The sequence below is a fragment of the Balaenoptera musculus genome, chromosome 11, assembly GCF_009873245.2.
Source record: "Balaenoptera musculus isolate JJ_BM4_2016_0621 chromosome 11, mBalMus1.pri.v3, whole genome shotgun sequence".
NCBI lineage: Eukaryota > Metazoa > Chordata > Mammalia > Artiodactyla > Balaenopteridae > Balaenoptera > Balaenoptera musculus.
In genome coordinates, this window is record NC_045795.1 from 29,698,940 (window position 1) to 29,723,202 (window position 24,263).

Sequence of the window (24,263 nt, forward strand, 5' to 3'; positions counted from 1 at the left end):
TCCTGTCCTCTTACATGATTGAGTAAGCTGTAAAGGGGGCAGTTCATCAATGACGCATGCGCAATTAGAGCCTGTGTCTAATCAGGGCTGATGATAGCCACAGGCATTCTTGCAGATTAACCATCAGAGAAGAGGAGTTGCTGGCCCAGAGAAGGATGTAGCAGTCATTAGCTCTCAGCAAATGCCTTGAACCCAGGCAGCCATTGATACTGTAAACTGAAATGTAGCAGCTATAAAAGGACTGTCGGATGCTTCCTTTATATTTATAACCATGCAGAGACGTCCAACTTTATGGCACGTAACAGACGACTGTGCTCATAACCACTTTCTCAGAGGTCTAGTTTTCCTGGCCCATCCCCCTTACAGGTAGGGGTGCTCCTCCCCGCTACTCCCTAGGTGTTCAGAGACCCCTTGGGAGGCTTACAAGTGTCCTGGGGCAGGAAGGAAGCATGCAGGCATCCACAGATGGTATCTTGCTTGGCATAGCCAGGCTCCACAGTCCCCTGGTCTCACTGGTGGGGGCAGTGAGACCCACCAGAACCAGTCCTGCATTCAGGTGCTGGGAGGGTCTTCCTCACCCAAAGCGTGGGCAGTTGCTGTACAAGGGTCCTAGGCACGCAGACAGTGCCACCTGTAAGCTCCTCTCTTGGTCCCCCCATCTGGCACTCACCACCCCTTACTGAGCAGCTGCAGGACAGGGTCCAAGCAACCCCCTTACTTGTTCCTACTCCTCAGGCCTCCATCTTGGGTATTTACAAAATGGGTTCAAGTGTGGCAGGGACTCAGTCATCTGTAATATGAGACCTGGGCTGAAACTTTGCAGATTTTAGTTTCTTGGTTCTCATCCTGGTGATTCAAACACTTAGGGAAATGAACGTCATCAGCTGAGAGTTATATAAGCATTGTACTTGTTTTAGCTGTTCTGAAAGCCTAGACTCCTGACTACTTGGTGATGGCCCAGGTGACTCATGATTCTCTTGGTCATACTTCCTGGGAAGTGAATGAAGTTGCAGCTTAAGGGCCCCTCACTTGCATGGGTCTCTACCAAGGCCCTGGTAAGGGCCCTGCGACCTGTTCCCATGGTCACATATAGTCTGTAAATTTTGCAAAAGTTATTCCTTATGAATTGTTTGGTTCTCATTCAAAAAAAAAATTCCAACTTCGTGCCTAATTTTGTATTATTTTGCTTCAGGAGGGCTTCCCAAGTTGTAAAACCTTCAGGCTCCACAATGCTTAGATTCACCCCTATTCCAAGGTCATTCCAGTTTCTAGCCCTTGTACAGTTTCTTAGTGTTGGAGGAGTTTGGGGAGTTTTGTTTTTCCAGTTCTAAATGCATAGATGGCGGCTTAGTGGAAGTAGAGAACCAGAGATTTCCTTAACTAAAGAGAAGTAAAAATGGATGCTCGCATGGCAATGTTATCCAGCCTCTGTGAACTTTAGGGTCACTGCTGGGAATGAAAGAACAGAACCAAACACAGACCAAGGAAAGCATTCTGCCGAGAAAGGCGTGGGATGAATTCATGAGGTTTTAGGACAAAGCAGCTCCTTTTGGAGTTTGGGTCTGAGTTTTAGATCTTTGTCTCTCACAAGGACTCCACTGAGAAGGGATAAAGTCTTTTGTGCCTTTACCAGTGAATTATCTTTTTTTTGAGCCGTTATGTGACATGAGGTCTGTCCTCTTCTTTTATCAGCAAGGAAGAGTTGAGAGCCTCCTTTCACAATGATTTTTTTTATTTAAGTAATATCAGGACCACAAAGGGAACAAAGCATGATTTAACACAAGTCTGCCTGGCCTAAGAAGTCCTGACACGTTAAAATCCAGATGAAAAAAAAATCCCTACATGCAGGCCTGGTTATGCCTGTCACGTAAGGAGCCTGCATTATGGAAGATTTACAATAACAGTCCTTTTGACAGGAGGCCCTCCTGAGCAGCCTATAAAATCCAGTATGATCCTTAAACATGGGATTTGCACAGGGCTCACCCGGAGCGTCCACTGAGAAGTGATAAACCTAAATGAATTGTTTCATTCTTTGGCAGTTTCTGGGAGGTGTTATCTGACAGATGAGAGCCTTGTGATTTTGAGGGAAGCTGAATTTCTTATTAAGATAATTTATACCCAAAGGGATCATAAGTGAGAAAATTGAAAAACATATGAAGGCGTAAAGCATCGTCTGGAACGCAGTAAAGGCACCATTGGATTTCTCTGGCAGCCACGTCTTCCAGGACAGGACTCTTCTTCTGGATGGCCAAGGAAAGCTGGTTTTTCTCATTTTGGTTTTTCAGACTTCTCACTTGTTTGCATGTCATCCATGGTATATCGGTAGTATAAACATCTTGACCTTACTAGTTCTGGTTTTGCTAACTAGTTAGTCGGGTGACTTTGCGGAGGTCATTCACTTCTTCGGCTTTCATGTGTTACTCAAGGATAATAGTAATTCCAACTCTCCTTCAAAGGGCTATAGTGAAGATTTAATGAGATAATATATTGGACAATATTGTTTATCTGCAACCTGTCTGGTTTAGAATTAAACTGAAGGTAATATTTCAATGTTCTAATAGTCTATAATATACCTTGGGGTTTTTGTATCAACCAATCAAGTAGAATCCATTGAGTACTTCCTAAGTCCTGAGGATGCTGTTAAAGGCTATTGACTTAAAAAATAATTGTTGCGTCCATTTTGATTGGAAACTATAATGAATCACCTGCTACTTGGTCTGTGTGCTGTAGCCGCTGCGGCCAGCATTCTCCACATCACCGGAGCTTCTTTATGAGGACCCTGGACAGATCCTTCTGCCTGGTTTTAAGACCAGGCTCATCTTTACCCTATTGGCCCTGAGAATTGGCTCATCCAGCCCCACTCTTCACCCCTGGTCCTTCTTCTCCTACCAACATCCTCTCCTAGCCTCTCTCACTTTCTTCTCTAGAGCCCCTTGTTAATTTTTCTAAGAGTACAATTTGTGTTCTAAAATAATTCCTCCACATCCTCCCCCTACCAATCCTAGATTACTCTTGATGACATTTATCCCCTGGGCATCACTCAAGTGGAGGCACACCATTCCTTGACCTCCATCATGCTGTACCCTTAAGATTCTCACTAGACCCCTTGTCTTCACCCCATGCCAACTAAATCCTTACTTTTTCTGAAGTCCTATCATGCAGCAGTTCTCAAAGAGTAGTCTACAGACTCCTGGAATTTCCCATGAGGTCAAAACTATTTCCATAATAATACTAAGACATTATTTGCTTTTTCAACCATGTTGACATTTACACCCATGGTGCAAAAGCAATAGTGTTTAAAACTCCTGGTACTTTGGTATTAATCAGTGCAGTGGCACCTAACTGTACTTACTAGTATTTGTATTCTTCACAGCCACACACTCACAGTTAAAAAAAAAAAGTGCAATAAAGAAAAATACCTATTTAACTTCAGAATGTCCTTGATGAAGCAGTTAAAGCTATTAGTTTTATTAACTCTTTATTCTTGAGCACATGCCTTTTTAATAATCTGAAAAATGAAATGAGAAGTACACATAAAGCCATTCTGTGGCATACCAGAATACAATGTGTGACTTGAGAAAATGTTCTAAGATGTTCTAAGCTGCACTAGATACTTATTTTTCTCCTGGAACACAGAAAGAACAACTAACAGACAAACCATAGTTATGCAGACATAGATATTTGGCGGACATTTTATCAAAAACGAATGAATGAGTGTGTCACTTGAAGGAAAATAACTGACAGTGTCTGTTGCCAATAATAAAGAACATAGTTTCAAGCAAAAATTAGGATTTTGGAAAACTTGTATCCACCAACAGGGATATGACAGCTTTCCAATATGGAAAGACTTTTTGATAAGATAGGTGGTACTATTAATGAATGTGATTTTTGATATTGTGTAATGAAATGTGTCAACATTTGGAAAAACTGTATAACTCAAGGAACCAATATTTTCCAAATGACCAATGTACACTATGACAGAATCCTGCATGAGTAAAAAATCCACTAAAGGTGCAAAGTAGATAAACGGATTTTAATATAATCAAATAAAAATGTTATTTGATTATGGCTTCAGATTCAACATTGCAATAGACTTTTAGAAACTGCCACTAGTTGAGTTTTGATGAAGTGTCAAGGAAGAATAGTCACAATTATTTGAAAGGCTATTGCAATACTCTTCCCTTTTCCAACCACATATTTGGGTGAGGCCAGCTTTTCTTCAAACGCTTCAGACAAAACAGCATAATGTAAGAGAAGCAGATATGAGATTCCAGGTCTCTTCTATTAAGTCAGAAATGAAAGAGATTTGCAAAAATCTAAAACCAGGCCAGTCTTCTCATTAAATGTTTTCTTGTTGGGGAAAACAATTATTTTTCATAAAAAGATTATTTTGTCATGTGATGGATTTATGATTGTTACTAGGAGATGAATTTATAAATAAATACTTTTCAATTTCTCAGTTTTTATTTCTAGTACAATAAACATAAATAGATAAAATTCACATTAACAAAGTTCTTTAGGATGGACTTAGAGATTCTCATACTAAGCAAAGTAAGTCAGGCCGAGAAAGACAAATATATGATATCACTTATATGTGGAATCTAAAATATGACACAAATGAACTTATCTCCAAAACAGAAACAGACTCACAGACATAGAGAACAGACTTGTAGTTGCCAAGGGGGAGGGTGGGGGGAGGGGAGGGAAGGATTGGGAGTTTGGGGTTAGCAGATGCAAACTCTTATATCTAGAATGGATAAACAACAAGGTCCTACTGTATAGCACAAGGAGCTATATTCAATATCCTGTGATAAACCATAACAGAAAAGAATATGAAAAAGAATGTATATATATTTATAACTGAATCATTTTTCTACACAGCAGAAGTTAACACAACATTGTAAATCAAGTATATTTCAATAAAATAAATTTTCAAAAAAAGTTCTTTAGGATTTTCCATCATTTTTGTGTGTAGCAAGGTCCAGAGACCAGTGGCTAAAAGGAGATTACCTATAGAGGAAATTAACTTATTGGGTTTGTGGGGTACCAGACTGGAGGAAACTGGCAGCCAAAGGTCAGGAAAATATTACTGTGTGCCTGGTGGGAGACTGGGCGTCAAAACCATAGAAAATTTTCTGTAAAGACAGGTGGAAGACCCCTGGGGCTGGCTCTGATCAAGTCACTGCTTTGCCTAAGGGTACACCTGGCACGTTCACTGTGCTGGATCTGCCTCTCACCAGTTTGCTCTGGTATCCCGCTGCCTCAGCAAATGAAATGTTTGTCATGTCACGTCACTAGTGGAAAAAAAAATAGAGATAGCCAGCAAATTCCCAGTGCTTGGCCAGCTGTCACCCCCGCCACTACAAGTTCTCAGAAGACCTGTGCAGAGAGGACAAGCCAAGTAAAAATTGGTTGTTTATTATTATTATCATTATAGAGATGGGTCCCAGATGGGCCAGTGAAAACCCTGGTCTCTGAGCCCTGGGCTGCACCCCAGGTCTGGTGGAAGACCTCTTTTTGCTTTTGGTCTAAGCCCAAAACAAGTGATATCAAAGAGGCTTCTGTCACCGGCCATCTCCAGCTTGCTGCTTGTATTAGCTGCCTGGGGCCCTCTTTTGAAGAGTACAGTAGTGGAGAAAACAATTGCAGTCATCACTGACATCTGACATTCATATAACCCCTGCCCTAAACCTAAAGCCTGGCCTCCTGAATTCCTTTCTCCTAATCCAGGCTCTTGAGGCCAAACAGCTGAGATGGGAAGCATAAAGAAGACATAAAACAAAAAGCAAGGAATAAGACTCCAAGGAAAAGAACACCAACTCCCCCAAGGCTATGCTGAGGTCGTGGGGAGGGGACAGGAAGGAAACTCCCACACTAGTAATGGAAAAACATAGAGCCACAAAGAAACCCACGGATTTTGTCCTAAAAGATATGATATTCCACATAGAAATGAAATCTTTTAATTTCTTAATTCCTCCCATTCCTGAAAATTCTCAGATTAATCAAACCACCAGCTTTGATTTTACCAGCCGAGACTATTCCCATTGTGAGGAACCAGAAAGCATTTTATTCACCAGGATTCTTGTTCAGGAAAACACAGAAGTGTTGGGAAAGAATTCCTAAGAAATTCTTAGGAAGCCCCAGGCTGAAGCCCCAGGCCTGGGAGTTGGCTGATCCCAAGGTTTGAGAGTTGAGAATAAAAACTATCCAAGGAACAAACAAGGAAAGATTCCTGTTTTGTTCTTGCTAGGGAAAGAGGAATAAGAACAGAGTCTGAAAAGGAGAGAAAGAACCCCTCAAATCTCTCCATAAATGTCATGAAATTGAAACAAAAAGCTGTTTTGAAAAAGGTTATTATGGGATTATTATGAAATCGTGTGTGTGAAACTTTTGAAAATTATAAAAGTTCTATAGAAGGTAAAGAATCTTTCACTCAATTAAAAAAATGTGGAAAAAAATACATAAAGAAAAAAAAAAGAGGTTCCCTATTAATGACATTCAAATTCTTTAAAAAAAATTGCCATGGCCACCAAGGTTTCAATAAACATCCTTATACGTAAACAAAAATAAAAACAGAAAACAAACAAAAAACATACATACAGAAAAAAAAAAGAGACAAGTGTGTGTAGACATGAGTCAAAAATGGGAGAAACTATGGTGGGCCACACACTGGGGAATCTCAGAAATGGGCAGCAGCCTTTGGAAGAATCACAAACCTTGGACTTGAGGGTCTGAGACAAGTTCACTTGGATGTCCAAGAGGCAGGAAGACCTTCCCAGACATCTGAGTTCCTCTTCCCATGCAGCCTCGGAGGGCAGTGATTCTCTAACCTGACATCGCCTTGTTGATTCTCTTAGATGTGGTCACACAGGAGCCTTGGGGCAGCTTATTGCTCTCCATCTCTTGCTCTTATTAATGCAACGATCTCTCCCTCTCAGTCTAGCAGGGTAATTATTGATGTAATCGAAAACATCTCTGTATTCTGGTCCTGGCTCTGCCAATAACTGCCCATGTGACCGTGGGCAGGTCCTCATCTCTTCAGACCTCAGAGCCCTGATATGTAAAATGATGGAGGTGAGGAGGGAAAGGCTGAGTTAATTATCCCTTACGTCCCTTACAAATCCAAATGCAATGAATCTTGCAGTATTAATCTTTCATGCATCTTCATTCCCACTTGAACTCACTCTTATGACGAAATACCTTTTATTGTAGAAATAAAAGAATCAGCGTTTTTTTTGTTTTATTTTTTTAATAGATGTTATTTCCTTAGTGGCAATTTCTCCTTTAAGAACACAGAGTAACTTAACAGGCACTGGTTTTGTTACTCATAATAGGACCTTTTTTTTTTTTTAAGCTAAGAGGAACTAGATAGGTGGTGTTAATATATATATGTATTTTTTTTAATTCTCTAGTTTTCCTTTATGTCTTTCCCCATTCTTGCAGGTGTTCTTTTATTTGTGTCTGTGTCTGCCTCTCACCTTAGATTCTTAGATCATTGAGATGCAGAACAAAACGATCCTCATCTCTGTAGCCTTCTAAAACCTAAAGACCGTCCTTTGTACGAAGTGAGCATTGAATAGATATTTGTTCAGTTGAATTGAAATTTGTATCAAATCAAAATTTTTTAATTATTGCTTTGTATTGTGATAGGCTTGGTTGTGCTGCAGAAATAAAATAATCCACAGATCTCAGTGGTTTAATGCAATAGAGAGTTCTTTTCCTTTGCCAAGGCGAAGTCAGCTATAGGATGGGGTGGGAGTTGGGAAAAAGATATTTCTGCTCCACAAGGTCACTCAGAGACCCAGGCTGAGGAGAATCCTACTTCTGACTACGCTACCATCTGGAGCACATGGCATCTTCAGGGAAAGAGACTGAAAATTTTCTCGAGGGCTTTTTTCCTGCTTTCTGTACCCATTTCATTGACCAGAACTAATCACATGGTACTGCCTGACTAGAAGGATTTTGGGTCGTGTGGGCTCTCGTATATGTAGGCAAGAACAGTGCCCCCAAGCTTGATAATCACTAGCAATGTCCACCACATGCTTTACTCAGTAGCTATAATATTTTGGAGATAATGGACTCCTTTGAGAATCTTATGACCATTACGATCCCTCTCCCAGAAACAAACATATATATGTTGAAACACTCAACACTTTGCATAATTGTCAGGTTTTTCATGCATTTCAAACCCCATTCACTGGTCCCCCTACAGATCCCTGGACACAGGTTATGAGTCCTTTGACAGAATCCACAGGCATGTTTAGTACCTGGTAACAGACCAACAGGTGAAAAAAATACATTACAGTGTTCTGTTTTAATTTTATGTTAGGAAGAGCCTATTTATTTACCTAGTTATTTGTTTTTGTCAGATCTGGCATTGTACAAGATATATGGCCAATGGAATTTCCTCTGTGTTTGTTTTTAACAGGAAAAATTTGAGGGTCTGTTCCGGACTTATGATGACTGTGTGACGTTCCAGCTATTTAAGAGTTTCAGACGTGTCCGAATAAACTTCAGCAATCCCAAATCTGCAGCCCGAGCCAGGATAGAGCTTCATGAAACCCAGTTCAGAGGGAAAAAATTAAAACTCTACTTTGCACAGGTAAGATCATTCTTTACCAAAGTTAATCCTTTTGCCCTGCATTTTTTCTTTTTTACCTTTTCAAAATGTAAATGGAGCCCTTTCTGCTTTCAGGTTGGCTTGTAGTCTATAATTCGTTCACTGAGAAACAAACTTATATCATGATCACCAGGCAGGGACAGCATAGTGGTTTAGAAAGCAGGTTCTGAGGGCCAACAGACTTGGTTCTAATCTAGGCAGGTTACATAACCTCACTAGGCCTCAGTTTCCCCATCTGTAAAATGGGGATGATAACATACTCCATACACTGTCATTATGAGGATTAAATGAATTACTGTGTGCTAAAGTGCTTAGCATTCGGTAAATGCACAATGAATGCCAGCTAGTACTTGTAATAAGAATGCTCTGATCACAACTTAGCTAGCAGGGTTATAATTAAATTATATGACAGGTTTAATGGACTGTATACCTTTTCAGTGATTCATATCCATGAGAAAAAGTTACAAACATATGGAAATCAATTTTGTATTTTATTTTATCCAAAAATAAATTCTGGCTGTTATAAAAAGTCATGGGTAATTCTTGGCAATATTTATGAAGTCCACAGCAGTAGAAAATCAATGTCCATAATGTTTCATCAGTGTCTTCATTTCATTATTAGTTATCTTAATCCATCTGTTATTGGTCTGTAAGGATCATTTCCACCTTTGGACTCTGCAGAGATGACACAATGAAATGAACATAGACTTTACTTCTTTTTAAAGCTGAACAGTATTCCATTGTATGTATATAACATCTTTTCTTTATCCATTCATCTGTCCATGAACATTTAGGTTGTTTCCACGTCTTGACGATTTCAAATAGTGCTACAATGAATATAGGAGTGCTAATATTTGTTCAATGTCCTGATTTCAATTCTTTTGGATAAATACCCAGGAGTAGAATTGCTAGATCATATGGTAGTTCTATTTTAATTTTTTTTGAGGAATCCCTCCGTATTGTTTTCCAAGGCAGCTGCTCGATTTGCATTCCCATCAACAGTGTGCAAGGGTTTCAATTTCTCCACATTCACACCAACACTTGTTGTCTTTTGTTCTTTTGATCATAGCCATTCTGACAGGTGTGAGGTGATATCTCATTATGGTTTTAATTTGCAGTTCCCTGATGATTAGTGATGTTGATCCTTTTTTCTTTTACCTATTGGCCATTTGTATGTCTTCTTTATAGACATGTCTATTCAAGTCCTTAGCCCACTTTTTTTTTTTTTTTTTTTTCACTTATATCAGTTTATTCCTGTTCCACAAATACTGAAGACCATGTAAAGGAAGACATCCAAGGTGCCTTTATATTTTAGCTGCTTTAACAAAACCACTTTTTGGCACCTTTAACTGAAGTCCCCAGGCTCCTGATTCCCAAACCTGCTTAGCCCACTTTTTAATCAGGTTATTAGGGTTGGGTGAGCCAAAAGGTAGAAACAACCCAAATGTTCAAAAATGGGTGAACAGATATACAAATTGTAGTCTATCCATTCAGTAGAATATTATCCAACCATAAAAAGGAATGAAGTACTAATAACATGCTACATCATGGATGAATCTTGAAAACATTATGCTAAGTGAAAGAAGCTAGATGCAAAATATCATGTGTTCTATGAATTGATTATAAGAAATGTCCAGGATAGGCAAATCCATAGAAACAGAAAGCAAATGGGTGGTTGCCACGGTCTGACCAGAAGCAGAAATGGTAGTAACTGTTTAATGGGTACAGGGTTTCCTCTGGGGTCATAAAAATACTTTGAATCTTGATAGTAGTGGTGATTGCACAATATTAGGCATATACTAAATGCCACTGAAATTGTTCAGTTTAAAAGGGTTTAATTTCAAATTATGTGACTATCACCTCAATGAAAAGAGAGAGAGAGAGAGGAAGGGAGAAAGATAGGAAGGCAGGAAGGAGGGAAGGAAGGAAGGAAGAAAGGATGGTGAGGGGAGGGGGAGGTGAGGGACAAGGAGGGGAGAGAAAGAAAGGAAGGAAAGGAGGGGTCTTAGGACCAGCACCACCAGCATCACCTGGGAACTTGTTAGCAATGCAGATTCTCAGGCCCTGCTCCCGATCTCAGAAACTCCAGGAGCGGGGCTCAGCAATCTGACTCAGTAAGCTTCCCAGGTCATTCTTATGCAGCTAAATGTTGAGAGCCACTTATCTGAGGATCAGATAAGATAACTGAGCACATGGTGTGTGGTCAGTAGTCACTATTATTATAGCCTGGCTCGTTGGTTCACTTGTCACAGGCTGAAAGCCAGGCTCTGCATATCTTAGTGGAACAACATGGCACATCCGAGGCCACAATGAACATGTGTCTTCATTTCTACTGTGTTTGAAAGGTTCAGACTCCAGAGACAGACGGAGACAAACTGCATTTGGCTCCACCACAGCCCGCCAAACAGTTTCTCATCTCACCCCCTGCCTCTCCTCCTGTCGGCTGGCAGCCCATCAGTGATGCCACACCAGTCCTTAACTATGACCTCCTCTATGCCGTGGCCAAACTAGGACCAGGTAAGCTCTGTGGGCCTTCCTGAAAATAAATATTTGTCAGCAACTTAGAAAAACCAAACAAGATAACAATCCTGAAATCCTGGGTTCCCGGTAACATCTGCATTTCTAACGGATTTATCGCTGTATGTGGCCAGGGAGAGGAATGATGAATGAAAATGCGGCGTCAGACTTTGCACCTGTTCAAAAACAATTCAGAAACTGGCACGAAAATGTTAGTCCGTGCAACTTCTGGATCGCAAGGAAGATATTTTAAGTTTGCAAAACAGGCAAAATAAGCTCTACCAGCTAGCACGATGAGGCTTCTATGCTGTGCAGCCTTGTTTTACTGCTGCCACGGGTGTGCCCAGGAATCTTCTGCTACAAGACAAGCCACCTGCCAAAGTGAAGCCTCTAAGTCCCCAAGAAGCCAGTCACAATAGCCTCTAACTTTAGAAAAATCTATGGTCATTTTGTTCCAATGTTGGTACCTGTAGCTTGGATGCTCTCATTTTCACTGCAGTGTAGTATTCCACTGGGCGATTCCACCACCATTCTGTATTCATCCACTCTCCTGTTGATGGACATTTAGATGGTTTCCAGTTTCTTGCCATTAAGATCAAAGCTGCAGTTAACATTCTTGTACATATCTCCTACGCACTTATCCAAAAGCTTATGTTTTATACCCAGACGTGATACTGTCCTCAATTTCAGCTGATGGTGCCACCTTGTACTCCAAAGTAGTTTTCCTATATTATAGCAGGAGGGGAAGTGGTGGAGAGTGGGTGGTCCGAAACCAGGTGGCAGCTGAGGTTTTAGGCACCAAAGATCCAAAGGTAAATAATGGCCATTGTGTCTTCTCTCTCTTCCAGTTGTTCTCCCGCTGTGAGAGGGGGCTGACTGCACCCCGAGAGATTCTAATTTAATTGACTCGGGTCAACTCAGGCATTGGTATTTTTAAAAATCTCCCCAGGTGATTCTGATGTGCAGATGAGTTCAAGAACCACTGGTAGCCAAATGCCGGGGCTGTTAAATTTATAATAAGTTCATATCAGTATTTCTTAGTGTGGTCAGGAAAACATTTGGCATCAGAATCTCCCACCCCAGAAATCTGCAGTTTTAATGAGCACACGTGTTGATTCTTGCATACACTGAAATTTAAGAATCCTGGGTATGAGGGTGACCCGCTATCCTGGTTCACTCAGACTCAGGGGTCCTGGGAACCTGTGATGCTAAAACCGAGAAATTCCCAAGCAATTCAGGGAAAGCTGACCATCCTACTGGGTCTTCCGATGGGGATGAGGCTGATTTGATTAATAATTACTCCCTGCAAGAGAATTACTGGCTGTCCCATGTCTAGCATTAAAGTCAGATTACAGCACTTTCAAGGGCAGGATCTTTGGGGGTTTCTTTGTAATCACGGACCAGTCACTCAGCTTCCTGTAGCCTTTAAAATAGCCATTGTTTTCAACTACTGAGAAGCAGTAGATGTCTAACTACTAAGATGGGCTGAGGAAAAAAGCAATATAATAATAAGGGAGATGTTTATGGAATGTGATTTCCTTGAAAGTCTAGTCCACATACAGGAATCCTGGGCATATGCACTCCCATGTGCATGGTATGAGCAAATGTTGTAGCGTGTATAAGATAAATCAAGTGTGCTCAAGTCAAGGCTATGACCCGTTTCTCCCAGTAATTCAGGACACTTCAGAAGCAGGACCAATGAAAGCTGCTATCCTTGGAGCTGCTCGTTTGACTCCCAAGCAGATAGTAACAAGATATTAACAAGAACACAGTTGAACATCTGGTACAGCTGTTTTGAATGTCAGCAAACAGAGCTCTACATAGAATCAGTAAGGTCTTGGCTAGAGGGCCTAGGAGGCACTGGCCAACTTGCATTCTACAGGAGGGGAAACCGAGGCCTAGAGAGGGGGACAGAATGACTTGCCAGTGACAGGGCCAGGGCCCTGAGGCAGTACTCTTCCTGCTTCACTCTTTATAAAGGAAGTCCAGGCTAAATCAGACTTGCGGATCCCAGCTGGCCTCTGGTCTCCTCACTCTAATCCAGTAAATTCAAATCATTTTTTATCCAGAGCCTAAAAGAAAATTCATTTATAGTCAATGTTCTCAAAGCTTGATGCAAAGGCAAGATAAGGACAAGTCTCAGACACCTGCACTGGCTCACTGAGCTGAGTCCCAGGTCTGGAGGACACTGCCAGGCACCAGTGTGGCCTGGGACTGACAGAGGCAGAAGGGGTAGAAGCAATGGGAACCAGGTCTCAGAGGGCAGCTCACAGAACCTGGTTCGGAGGAGTGAGACAGTAGGAAGGAAACGGTCTTAAGGAGGCAGAAAAAAGGGGGTTCTTTCTAGAGTTGTGAATAATTGATCGACAGTGTTAAAAATTCGTGCCTTCTGCCTTAATTGTGCCGCTAACCTATGAGCCTCACCTTCCCTTACCAGGTAAATCTACCAGTTTTGAAGTGCCCTGCGGTGCAGTCAACACAGACGTAGGCACTATTAATATTCCCATTTTCCAGATCTGACCACCGAGCTGTAGAGAGGTGAACACACTTGCTTGGGGTGACACAGCTAGTTGGGGGCAGAGACAAATGTCAACCCTGGCTCTTCTGACCATCACTGGGCCAGATCCAGTGGTCTCTATTAAGGATCCTAGCTGCCTGGGTGGACTTCTGACATGGGCAGAACATTTATCTCAACCCTCCCTTGACAATCACCTCTAACACCATCATAACTTCCAGAAAGTCTAATCCAGGGTCTCATAAGTGTGCAAATGAAGATCTGTGCGCTATGTGGGCAAGAGCGAATGTGGAGACTCTGCTGGCTCTTTATAGATGACTGATATCAGTGTCCCATAGAACAGCTGCAGTTTGGGTGTCTTCTCTTTATTTATCTTTATCTTCCTCTCTATTCTTTGCCAGCAGTTTGAGGCTGTTTCTTTTTATTTAGTTATCCACGTGTCCTGTTCCAGTGTCCTTGAAGCTTCTACACCCCACACAGATGAATGATTTATACCCAACAATTGAGTCGAAAATATCACAGAGGTTCTAGTAGAGGCCTGGGCCTCTGGCAGCTGTTTCAGCTGCACTGATGAGAGGGCAGGGCCACAGCCTGCATCCCCCCACCCACACCTCTGCCCCCTCCCCAACCAGGTGCCAAGGCAAGGAATAATTACTCCTTCAGTCTCCTCCTGGAACTTTCCACAAATGCTCACTTCCCCTTGTGGTAATTTTCTATTGTTCATCTTTCTGTCTCCTCTGCTTTTTGAGGGGAGAATGCAGGTTTCATTCATTTTGGTATTCCCAGGGCCTGATAGCAGTTTGCACATAGTAGATGCTCAATAAATATCGAATGAATGAATGAATGAGCCCCCCCCCAGAGATAATTCTTCATTGGCAAATTGCTGCTGTTTTATGGCTTTAGCCAGACTGAGTCAGGCAGCACTGAATTAATGTTTTCTCCACCAAGAGGACTTCTAGCATTTCCATTTGAAAAAATAATAATAATTTAGTAAAATTCATTTTTTATTCCCTAGGCAGAATCATTTCAGTAACAAATTATAAGTCATTCCATGTTAAGGATGACTACCTCAATTCCAGGAGTAGAGAAATAAATTAGAATGAGAACAGAGAAAAGCAACTCAAATGATCAAAGGAATGGTGTTCTTCTTCCTTAGGAGGAGTGACTAATAGTGCTCAGCTGGTTGAGCTGAGTGACTGAGAAGGGATGCAGAAATCTAAGGATGCTGAAGAAAAGTAACTCTAATGAAAGAGCATCTCGGAGCAGGGATCCAGGGTGAGATGGTCCTCGGGCCCGGGATCACGTCGGCAAACCAGCTGACTTGTGGGAGCTTTGGCACGTCTAGCTGCCCATGGAAGGCAATCATGTGCTCTATTTAGACCCTTTCATGGAGGATAAATGGGAGAGTGAGGACACAGGTCTTAGCTCAGACAAGAAGGGGCAAAACAGTACCTCGTTCTTTAAGCAAGGAACACTGGTGACCCTCTTCCAGAGAGGGGCAACTTGTGCCCCCCGGAACTTCTAAAGAAGCTCTTGAAACGAGCATGGAGGGAACAGTGCAATTACAAAGGGACCATGATCAAACCCAAGCTTTTGGGTTTCCTTTGAGATCCTTTGAAATCCTTAATGGGATGTTACGACATGAGACCAGGGCCACCTAACCTGGAGAAGCATCTCTCTGTACTATTTATTATAGTGAGAACAAATTCATAGTCCGGAAAATATATGAGAGGCACAAGTTCAAACATTTTTAACCACTGTCTCCATGACTGTATGTTCTGTTTTTCATCCAGAAAGTAAGTAAAATAGATAAATAAGGGGAAAGCTGTAAATAGAAACAATGGTTAAAACTTATATATGGGGCTTACTGTGTGTCAGGCATTGTTCTAAACACCTTACTATATAGATTATCTCATTTAATGTTCACAGTGACTCTACGAAAAGGTGGTGTTATTCTCCTCATTTATACAGCTGGGGAATGTGAGGCACAGAGTAGTTAAATAATTTGCCCAAGGCTACACAGCTGGTAAGTTAAAATATGTCCCTCTGCCCCTGGTGAGAAACAGAAAGGATTAATGAAGCCAGCACCCTTACCTTGAAGAGTGCAAAGTTTGCGAAACCAGGGAGATCTCTTGAAGAGTAAAATTAATTTCTCCGAAAGAAATTCCAGACTGTTGCAAAAGGACATTTTAAAAATACAAAAGAACTTAGACATTTGTTCCTCCAAATTTCATTTCTCTGTTTATTGGCACCTCCTAAAATGTATCCACAGCATCGGTTCTTTAAGGCAAGTTTGATGCTTTCCTCTAATGTCAAGCAGGACATGTGGATCAGAATTCACCATCCTCTGCTCTTTTTAAAGGACAGGTCTATATAAACCAGAAGCTTTCTATGCAAATCAAAACTACAATGAGGTATCACCTCACACCGGTCAGAATGGCCATCATCAAAAAGTCTACAAATAATAAATGCTGAAGAGGGTGTGGAGAAAAAGGAACCCTCCTACACTGTTGGTAGGAATGTAAATTGGTGCAGCCACTATGGAGAACAGTATGGAGGTTCCTTCAAAAACTAAAAATAGAGTTACCATGTGATCCAACAATCCCACTCCTGGGCATATAGCTGGAAAAGACGAAAACTAATTCAAAAAGATAAATGCACCCCAATGTTCACAGCAGCACTATTTACAATAGCCAAGACATGGATGCAACCTAAGTGTCCATCGACAGATGAATGGATAAAGAAGATGAGGTATAGATATGCAATGGAATATTACTCAGCCATAAAAAAGAATGAAATAATGCCATTTGCAGCAGCATGGATGGACCTAGAGATTATCATGCTAAGTATAGTAAGTCAGGCAGAGAAAGACAAATACCATATGATGTCACTTATATGTGGGATCTAAAAAAAATGATACAAATGAACTTATTTATAAGAGAGAAACAGACTCACAGACACAGAAAACAAACTTATGGTTAGCAAAAGGGAAAAGTGGGGGGAGGGATAAATTAAGAGTTTGGGATTAACAGGTACACACTACTATATATAAAATAAACAACAAGGACCTACTTATACACAGGGAACTATATTCAATATCTTGTAATAAACTATAATGGGAAAGAACCTGAAAAACATTATATATATATATATATATACATGCTAGAAACTAACACAACATTGTAAATCAACTATACTTCAATTAAAAAAAAAAAAGCAGAAGCTTTCTACATTTATATTAATTCCCCTAGTGAATTTACAGACACCCATCATTTAACAATGACCTGGACAAAATAAGATGAGCTTTGTCCTGGTGGAGAATGAATCGGATATTTTCTTTTGTTTATTTTATAATGCCTATTATTCCTGACTCCAGAAAGGGTATAATCCTATGTTCTTTTTGGATGTAAAACAAAATAGGAAACACAAAACCCAGCCCAGCAAAACAGCTTATCTGTACTCATTAGCAAAATGGCAAGATAGAGATGTCCGTGGCACTAGATGGGTGGTCAGTCAGAGGTGGGATGTGAAATGTCAGCTTATTCTGCTCTCTAGGATGGCTCTGGAAGGTCAAGTTCATTGTCACTGGAAATGCCTGCAAGGAGAAATATGGAAAGTCATTGTCTGGTCCTTTTTTTCCTCCTGCTATTTTTAGCTCTTGTTAGAGAGATCAATTTTAGTTAACTGCAGAGGAGGGCTTAAAATGGTGCTCGAGTTTCAAGTTGCATACATCGGCTATATTTAGATTTTTTTCCAAATTCTTCTCCATCAAAACATGTCATAGTAAAGGAATTTTGCTGGTTTGCTTCTCAGTATACATTGTTTCTCCCCAAACGGAAAATAGATTTCATTAATACGTGTCACTTATAAGGAAGAAACATTTTCTATTCCAGGCTCATTGATTCCAAGGTAGGGAAAATTCCATTTTTAAAATATAGATGAACACCTATATTTGTGGTACCTGTAGCATGACCGCTAAGCCCCAGTTCTTGTTCGACAACTGCTATACTCTGATCACAGACACGAAAAGCAAATAAAATAGCCAGTCCCAGGGTTCCATGTAGCGCAGTCTCTGCACGTCACCCCCGACCCGAGGGACGCAGATTTGTGAGCCCAGGACACGCGCTCCTTATTTTACACCTACTTTCGAAGAATTTTCCCGAGGGGGGGTGATGTTAAAGGGGCTTTTCTTCTTAGCATATATTCCACAATTATCCTCAATCACTATTGAGTAGCAGATGAAATATTTCCTCTTCTTATTTCACAGGTAAAATATGCACGTTGTAGGAAAACGGAAAAGACACAGGACCAAAACGTGGGCGTGTGCACGCATGCGCCATGCGCATACCCATAGTCCCATAGCCAGGTCGCTAATTTTGGGAAAAGAGGAACAGGTTGATCATTCCCAGATTGGAGAACCTCCTGATTCTATGGCCAAACACAAAGAGAGAGTGCGTCCACACGCTCTTCCCTTACTCACGTCTGCATTTTCCTCTCATCCCGGGAACACAAGCCCCACCTCACAGGCTCCCAGTACCCTGTCTCCCTGGTTTCTCTTTATCTATCCACCTTCTCCCTCCCTCTGGTTCCCTTGGTCCTTTACCTCCACCTAGGGTTCCACTCCTTTGTCTCAACCACTAATGCAGGGTCCTCAATCCGTTGTCCCCATGAAGTCCCTTCAAGTCCTAAATGACTCAGGAGGGAATGAAGATAAATGGCCACCTAATCCAGTCTTAGAGGAAAAGCCACAGAAGATAAGCAAACTTTTTTTTTTTTTTTTTTTTTTTTACTGAAGGATAGTTGATTTACAATATTATATTAGTTTCAGGAGTACAGCGTAATGATTCAATGTTTTTATAGATTATGCTCCATTAAAAGTTATTACAAAATAATGGCTATAACTCCCTGTGCTCTTCAACATATCCTTGTTACTTATCTATTTTATACATGGTAGTTTGTATCTCTTAATCCTCTACCCCCTCTTGCCCCTCTGCCTTCCCTCTCCTCACTGAAAACCACTAGTTTGTTCTCTGTATCTGAGTTGGTTTCTGTTTTGCTGTATGTATTTATTTTATCTTTTAGATTCCACATATAAGTGATATCAAATAGTATTTGTCTTTCTCTGCCTGACTTATTTATTTCACTAAGCATAATATTCCCTAGGTCCATCCACATTGCTGCAAATGGCAGAATCATTCTTTTTTATGGCAGAGTAATATTCCATTGCGTGTGTGTGTGTGTGTGTGTGTGTGTGTGTGTGTGTGTGTGTGTGTGTGTATCACATCTTCTTTATCCATTCATCTGTTGATGGGCACTTGGGTTGCTTCCATACCTTGGCTACTGTAAATAACACTGCTATGAACATTGGGGTGCATGTATCTTTTCAAATTAGTGTTTTTATTTTTTCCGGATAAATACCCAAGAATGGAATTGCTGGAACATATGGTAGTCCTATTTTTAATTTTTTGAGGAACCGCTCGCTATACTGTTTTCCATAGTGGCTGCACCAATTTACATTCCCACCAATAGTGTACAAAGGTTCCCTTTTCTCCACATCCTCACCAATATTTGTTATTTGTAAGACTTTTTGATGATTGCCATTCTGACCAGTGTGAGGCAAACTTTCTTTTATTGAAATAGAGCACCTCTTAAAGCAAAACTATGGAAGTACTCTGCCTCTTCCCACCTCCCTCTTCCTCTCCCTCCCCTTATCCCTCCTCCATCTTACCAAAGACCGCTTCTGTTTTCCTACTTTGATGAGGATCAGGACTGAGGATAGGGGTGGGTGAGGAAGAAGACCCCCAATCGCTCACATGGATAATCTTTTCCTAACATGCACATATTCCAGACCTACTGAGGCAGGGAGGTCCATGTGTAGCCCTGATGTCTTTTCTGTGCCCTCCCAACCTCATTCCTGAACATCACAGGCAATATGGCGGTCATGCTTTCGCACTCGGTGGACCTCCATTGGAGTCCTGTCTCCACCACTTGTTTGTGGTGACCTGGAGCAATTTACTTCCCCCTCTGCACCTCTTTTTATTTAATGGTAATTATTTGACAACTTGCAAGCTCATTATGAAGATACAATAAGTAATATACATAAAGCACTTAGCCCAGTGCCTGGCACATAAGAACTATCAAATCCGTAGTGGGTTCTATGATCATTCTGCTCTGAGCAGTATTGTTTAGCAAGGCATCCTCAGAGAGATTTCTTGTTTCCTCTGCCAGTACATGAATTACAGAGTCTACCAGGCAGTAAGAACAAGGTGCGTGTCCTTTGAGGTGTTGGTTGCTATTTACATGGACTTGTTCTCGGAACTGCCAGTGAAATATTTGGGTTGGTCTAGGCTTTGCTTTATACCTTCTGCCACCCAAGCTTAGAGGGCGTTTTTTGACAGAAACAGCTGCTGCACAAAGGAAAGGGACAGAGTTGCTCTTCAGTGATTCATCCTGCCTTCAAGTCTACCTACTGCATTTTTCTCTGAGGTTTCCCAAAATTAAATATGAGCTCATGGAATCACTACGGAATCAGAGAGGAAAAATTTGCAGAAGACTTCCCTCTCTGCAAATACTTCTTCCTCCCTGGATTTTTTAAAAAAATCCTAAATCCCTCTTTCTCCTTCTGCTTAGAAAATCAGTTCTTTCTCCACTCTCAGACTGATCTGATGAATAGTGCCTAACAAATAGCTGGGATTTTATTTATTTATTTACTTATTTATTTATTTATTTATATTTTTGGCCACACTGCATGGCTGCAGGATCTCAGTTCCCCGATCCGGGATTGAACCCAGACCACGGCAGTGAAAGTGCCAAATCCTCACCACTAGACCACCAGGAAACTCCCAGCTGTGATTTTTAAAGTTTCAATAAGTCCCTCTGCCCTGGGTCATCTCCTCTTTTATTTTGTAGCTGTCAATCAAGCTCCAACTTGAAGAGAGGTATTTCTCTTGCTTTAGGATGATGATTAAAACTCAGGATGTGAGTTTGAATCCAGCCTCCACCTTTTATTAGCTGTGTGACTTTGAGCAGCTTTCCTAACCTCTCTGTGTCCCAGCATCCTCAACGGTAAAATCGGATTGTTGCAAACATCAAATGAGATGATAGTAAATGCTTAGTGTGTGTTACCTACTTATTGTCACCTGATTTTCAAACCATATCTTAGTCTCCTACTGAAATGTAAGTGTCCATGGTAAGCTCTTAGCTCAGTGTTTCTCAATGTGACATTTTGGAACTGACAGTGCAGTACATTTAGCATCTTTGGGCCTCACCTACTAAATGCCAGTATCCACACCCTACCCAGTCCCTATGACAACCAAAAAAAAAAAAAAAAAAAAAAAAATCCACATCATATTTCCAGACACCATTGGGAATGTAGCACCTTTGATTGAGAAGCACACTAATTACGCTATGGTGGTATTTATCAGGTGGTTCTCAAATATGGCAAAGAGTCATCAGAGACACAGAGGCCAGGAGTGCCTAGTAAGGTGTCAGGTACCGGTGTGGGAGCAGAAACAAGAGGGGCAAGAGGGGGAACAGTACAGAGACGTGTTCCCTGTCCCCTTCCCAGGCACAGACACACATTTTCTTTCCTTCCCTTTGGAAAACTAGAGGAAGACAAGATTGCCAGTAAATAACTTAAAAATATCGTAAAATAACATATCTGTGGGAGGGAGGGGTGCAGCTTTGGGAAACTTTATGATGTTTTTCACTATAACTCAGTTCCTTCTACTGAGGAATCCATTGGGCCCCAAACCAAACCAGCATCTGCAATGCCAGGATTGAGAGAGGGTTAAAAGACAGTAAGCTCAAATACTGGCTGGTGCCTGGGGCGGAGGAAAGGAGGTACAAGTCACCCCTCACCCCTTCCCGGCTCCCCACCTCTCCCCTGTCTGAGAGCTGGACCAGGGCCAGGTGCCTCCGTCTCCACAGTTGACCAGAGAATGGTAATCCAGGGCTTGTGGGCCCTCCCCTCCCTGCCACATGCTATCAAGTCCTAACCCTAACACTTGAAAAAAAAGGCAATCCAAATGTGAACCCTTTCAAACACATTTCAGATCATTCCGAGCCCTTCCCTCAGTCTCTGTGTTCAATCTCCCAACAGGCAGCATGTTCAGTAAAAATAACCCACATGGAAATTCCATTTTACTTATTCCATAAATCAGGACTGATGCCCGCTACTTCCTCTTGAAAAAAAAATCACATTTACAATTTTTAAAATTGGGGGTAGGGGTTTGCAGTGTCAACTCAACATGACCAAGCCTGAAATGATTTTACTACTGGCATTTTCAGTTTTCTTCTTAATCAAATGTAAAGGGCTGTTAATCCAAGCTGAAGTGTAGCACTTAGCACACAACACAGCATGGCCCTGCGTTCAAGGGTTGAGTTAGAGATGCTCTTGGCACTTGCCTTGATAAGCCATCATCCATTCTTAAAATTCAGTATAGATTAATAACTGACACCTGCTTTTTTCCTGTTTGGTTCAGAACTTGCTGAGGGTTAGATAAGAAATAAGGTAGATGAGATTAGTAATGCCAGCTTTGTTTCTGATGAAAGGCTAACGCTGAGAAGGTGGCCAAGATGAGTGACAGCCAGGGCTCCCTAATAGTCAAATCCAGGGAATTCCCTGGCGGTCCAGTGGTTAGGGCTCTGCACTTTCATTGCTGTGGGCCCGGGTTCAATCCCTGGTCAGAGAACTAAGATCCCACAAGCCTCGCGGTGCAGACAAAAAACAAAACAAAAACAAAAAAAAACTAGCCAAAGGGATTCTATTTAAAAAAAAAAAATAGTGAAACCCAGAGCCATGCAGTTTTACCCAGCCTGTCCCAGAGATGGAAACAGTCAGACTGCCCCACAGTGCAGGGTTTTTTTCTGCTGGGCTTAGCACGTGGCCGAGAGCACGGCAGAGCACAAGCCCTTTTCAGGCAGGGCTGGATCAAGAGAGAGGTGGCAAAAGGGTGAGCTGGCATTGCCAGTTCCTTTCCCCAAAGGTACCCGTTAGATGTCACTCCTCTTCCACTGGGGAGGAGTAAAAGAGGGGCCAGGGAGAGGGGTCCCAGTGATGGGCTAATGGAACTCCCTCCCCTTGGAAGGAATCACTGGAACTGGTGAAGTATCCATTCTAACATAGCAGGTGAGCAGGGAAGAAAAGAGGAAAAAACACCAAAGGCAATGAATTTCAACTCAATTGTAGGGGGTTAGCTTGCTTTTGAACAAAGAACTTACATGACCTGTGCCCCACTTATCGATTGCTACATAACAAACTATGCCAAAATGTAGGGCTTGAGCAGCAACAATCATTTATTTTGCTCATGAATTTGCTATTGGATCAGGGCCCAGGGGGGCCGCTCATCTCTGCTTCGTGCAGCGTTGCTGGAACCACTCACCTGTGGACGGGCAAATCACCTTTCAAGATGGTTCACTCACTTGGCTGGCGAGTTGGCATGGCTGTTGGCTGGCGGCCCAGATAGGCTGTGGTTTCTCTCTGTGGGACCACTTCGTGCGCTGCTTGGGCTTCCTTATAATATGGAGGCGGGGTTCCAAGCATGAGCACCCTGGCAGAGCCAGGTGGTAGTGCCTGGCATTTTTGTGACCTAACTCAGAAGTCACACTGGTTGCTTCTGCCATACTGTATTAGTCAAGGCATCCTAGAGGCCTGCCCAGATTTACGGGAAGGAGCAAAGAGGGAGCAGTCCTCAGTGCAGGAGTGGCAAGGTTCTAGAAGAGTAATGTTGGGCAGGAAATATTATGACCATCTTTGCAAAACACAGTCGATCTACTACAACACGTAACTTTCCTGTTGAGAATTCACCTTGAATATGAGAGGTAGTAAAGGTAAAGCAACAAGAAGTCATGGAGGATCTATTTCCAGAGAGTCCAAAGTTACCATAATAGATGCAAATTATCTCAGTCTATAATTTATAGTCCTTTTATTTTTTATAATTTACTAAGTGTTGTCTTCTAAAAAGGTTCATTGTCAAGGAGATCTTACCTAGAATGACTAGCAATGGGCCAAAGCAAAAAGGGGCAAGATGCAGAAAGAATAAATGCCCAACTTTAGCTACAGGCTGTTCACAAAAACATGAGTTGCCATGAAAGAATATTAAAAGTTAAAACCAGGACTTTCAGCAGACTCTCTTGTAGAATCTGAAAGCAGTAGACTCGTGAGAGGCAGGGCTGGAGAGGGATTATGAGCGTATTCTTTGAGGTCAGGTGGACCTGACTTTGAATCGTGGCTCTGCCATTCACTACCTGTGTGATCTCAATGTCCTCCTGTATCATCGAGACATTATGAAACCCACATTACAGAGCTGTTGCCGTAATTAAATATCCAATTTATGTGAAGTACTTAGAGCTGTGTCTGGCGTTTACTAAGGGCTCAATAAATAGCTGCTGTTGTTGTTTCAGATAGATGACAAATGTCTGTGACACCTCTTATGTCCTGGCACTGAGAGCTCACAGAAAATAGGACAAATACCTGCCCTTCAATGGTTTTTAGCCTAGTGGAAAAGCTAAAACTTACACACGTCTTTTGAACTGTGCCCAAGCCCATGACAGTTCCAAAGGCCTGGATGAGAATTTAACGTGTGACCCACGTGCCAGAGGAGTTTACAC

The 24,263-nt window shown here is 41.7% G+C and overlaps 1 protein-coding gene across 2 annotated transcripts in view; it reads left to right on the forward strand.

Moving 5' to 3' along the window:
* RCAN2 (regulator of calcineurin 2) overlaps positions 1-24,263 on the forward strand; it is a 258,086-nt gene that overhangs the window by 227,081 nt on the left and 6,742 nt on the right. For both annotated transcript variants that reach the window (XM_036870033.1, XM_036870034.1), the window contains 2 exons: positions 8,429-8,602; positions 10,966-11,137. In XM_036870033.1, coding sequence (XP_036725928.1) covers positions 8,429-8,602; positions 10,966-11,137 — 346 coding nt within the window. The remainder of the gene's footprint in view (positions 1-8,428; positions 8,603-10,965; positions 11,138-24,263) is intronic.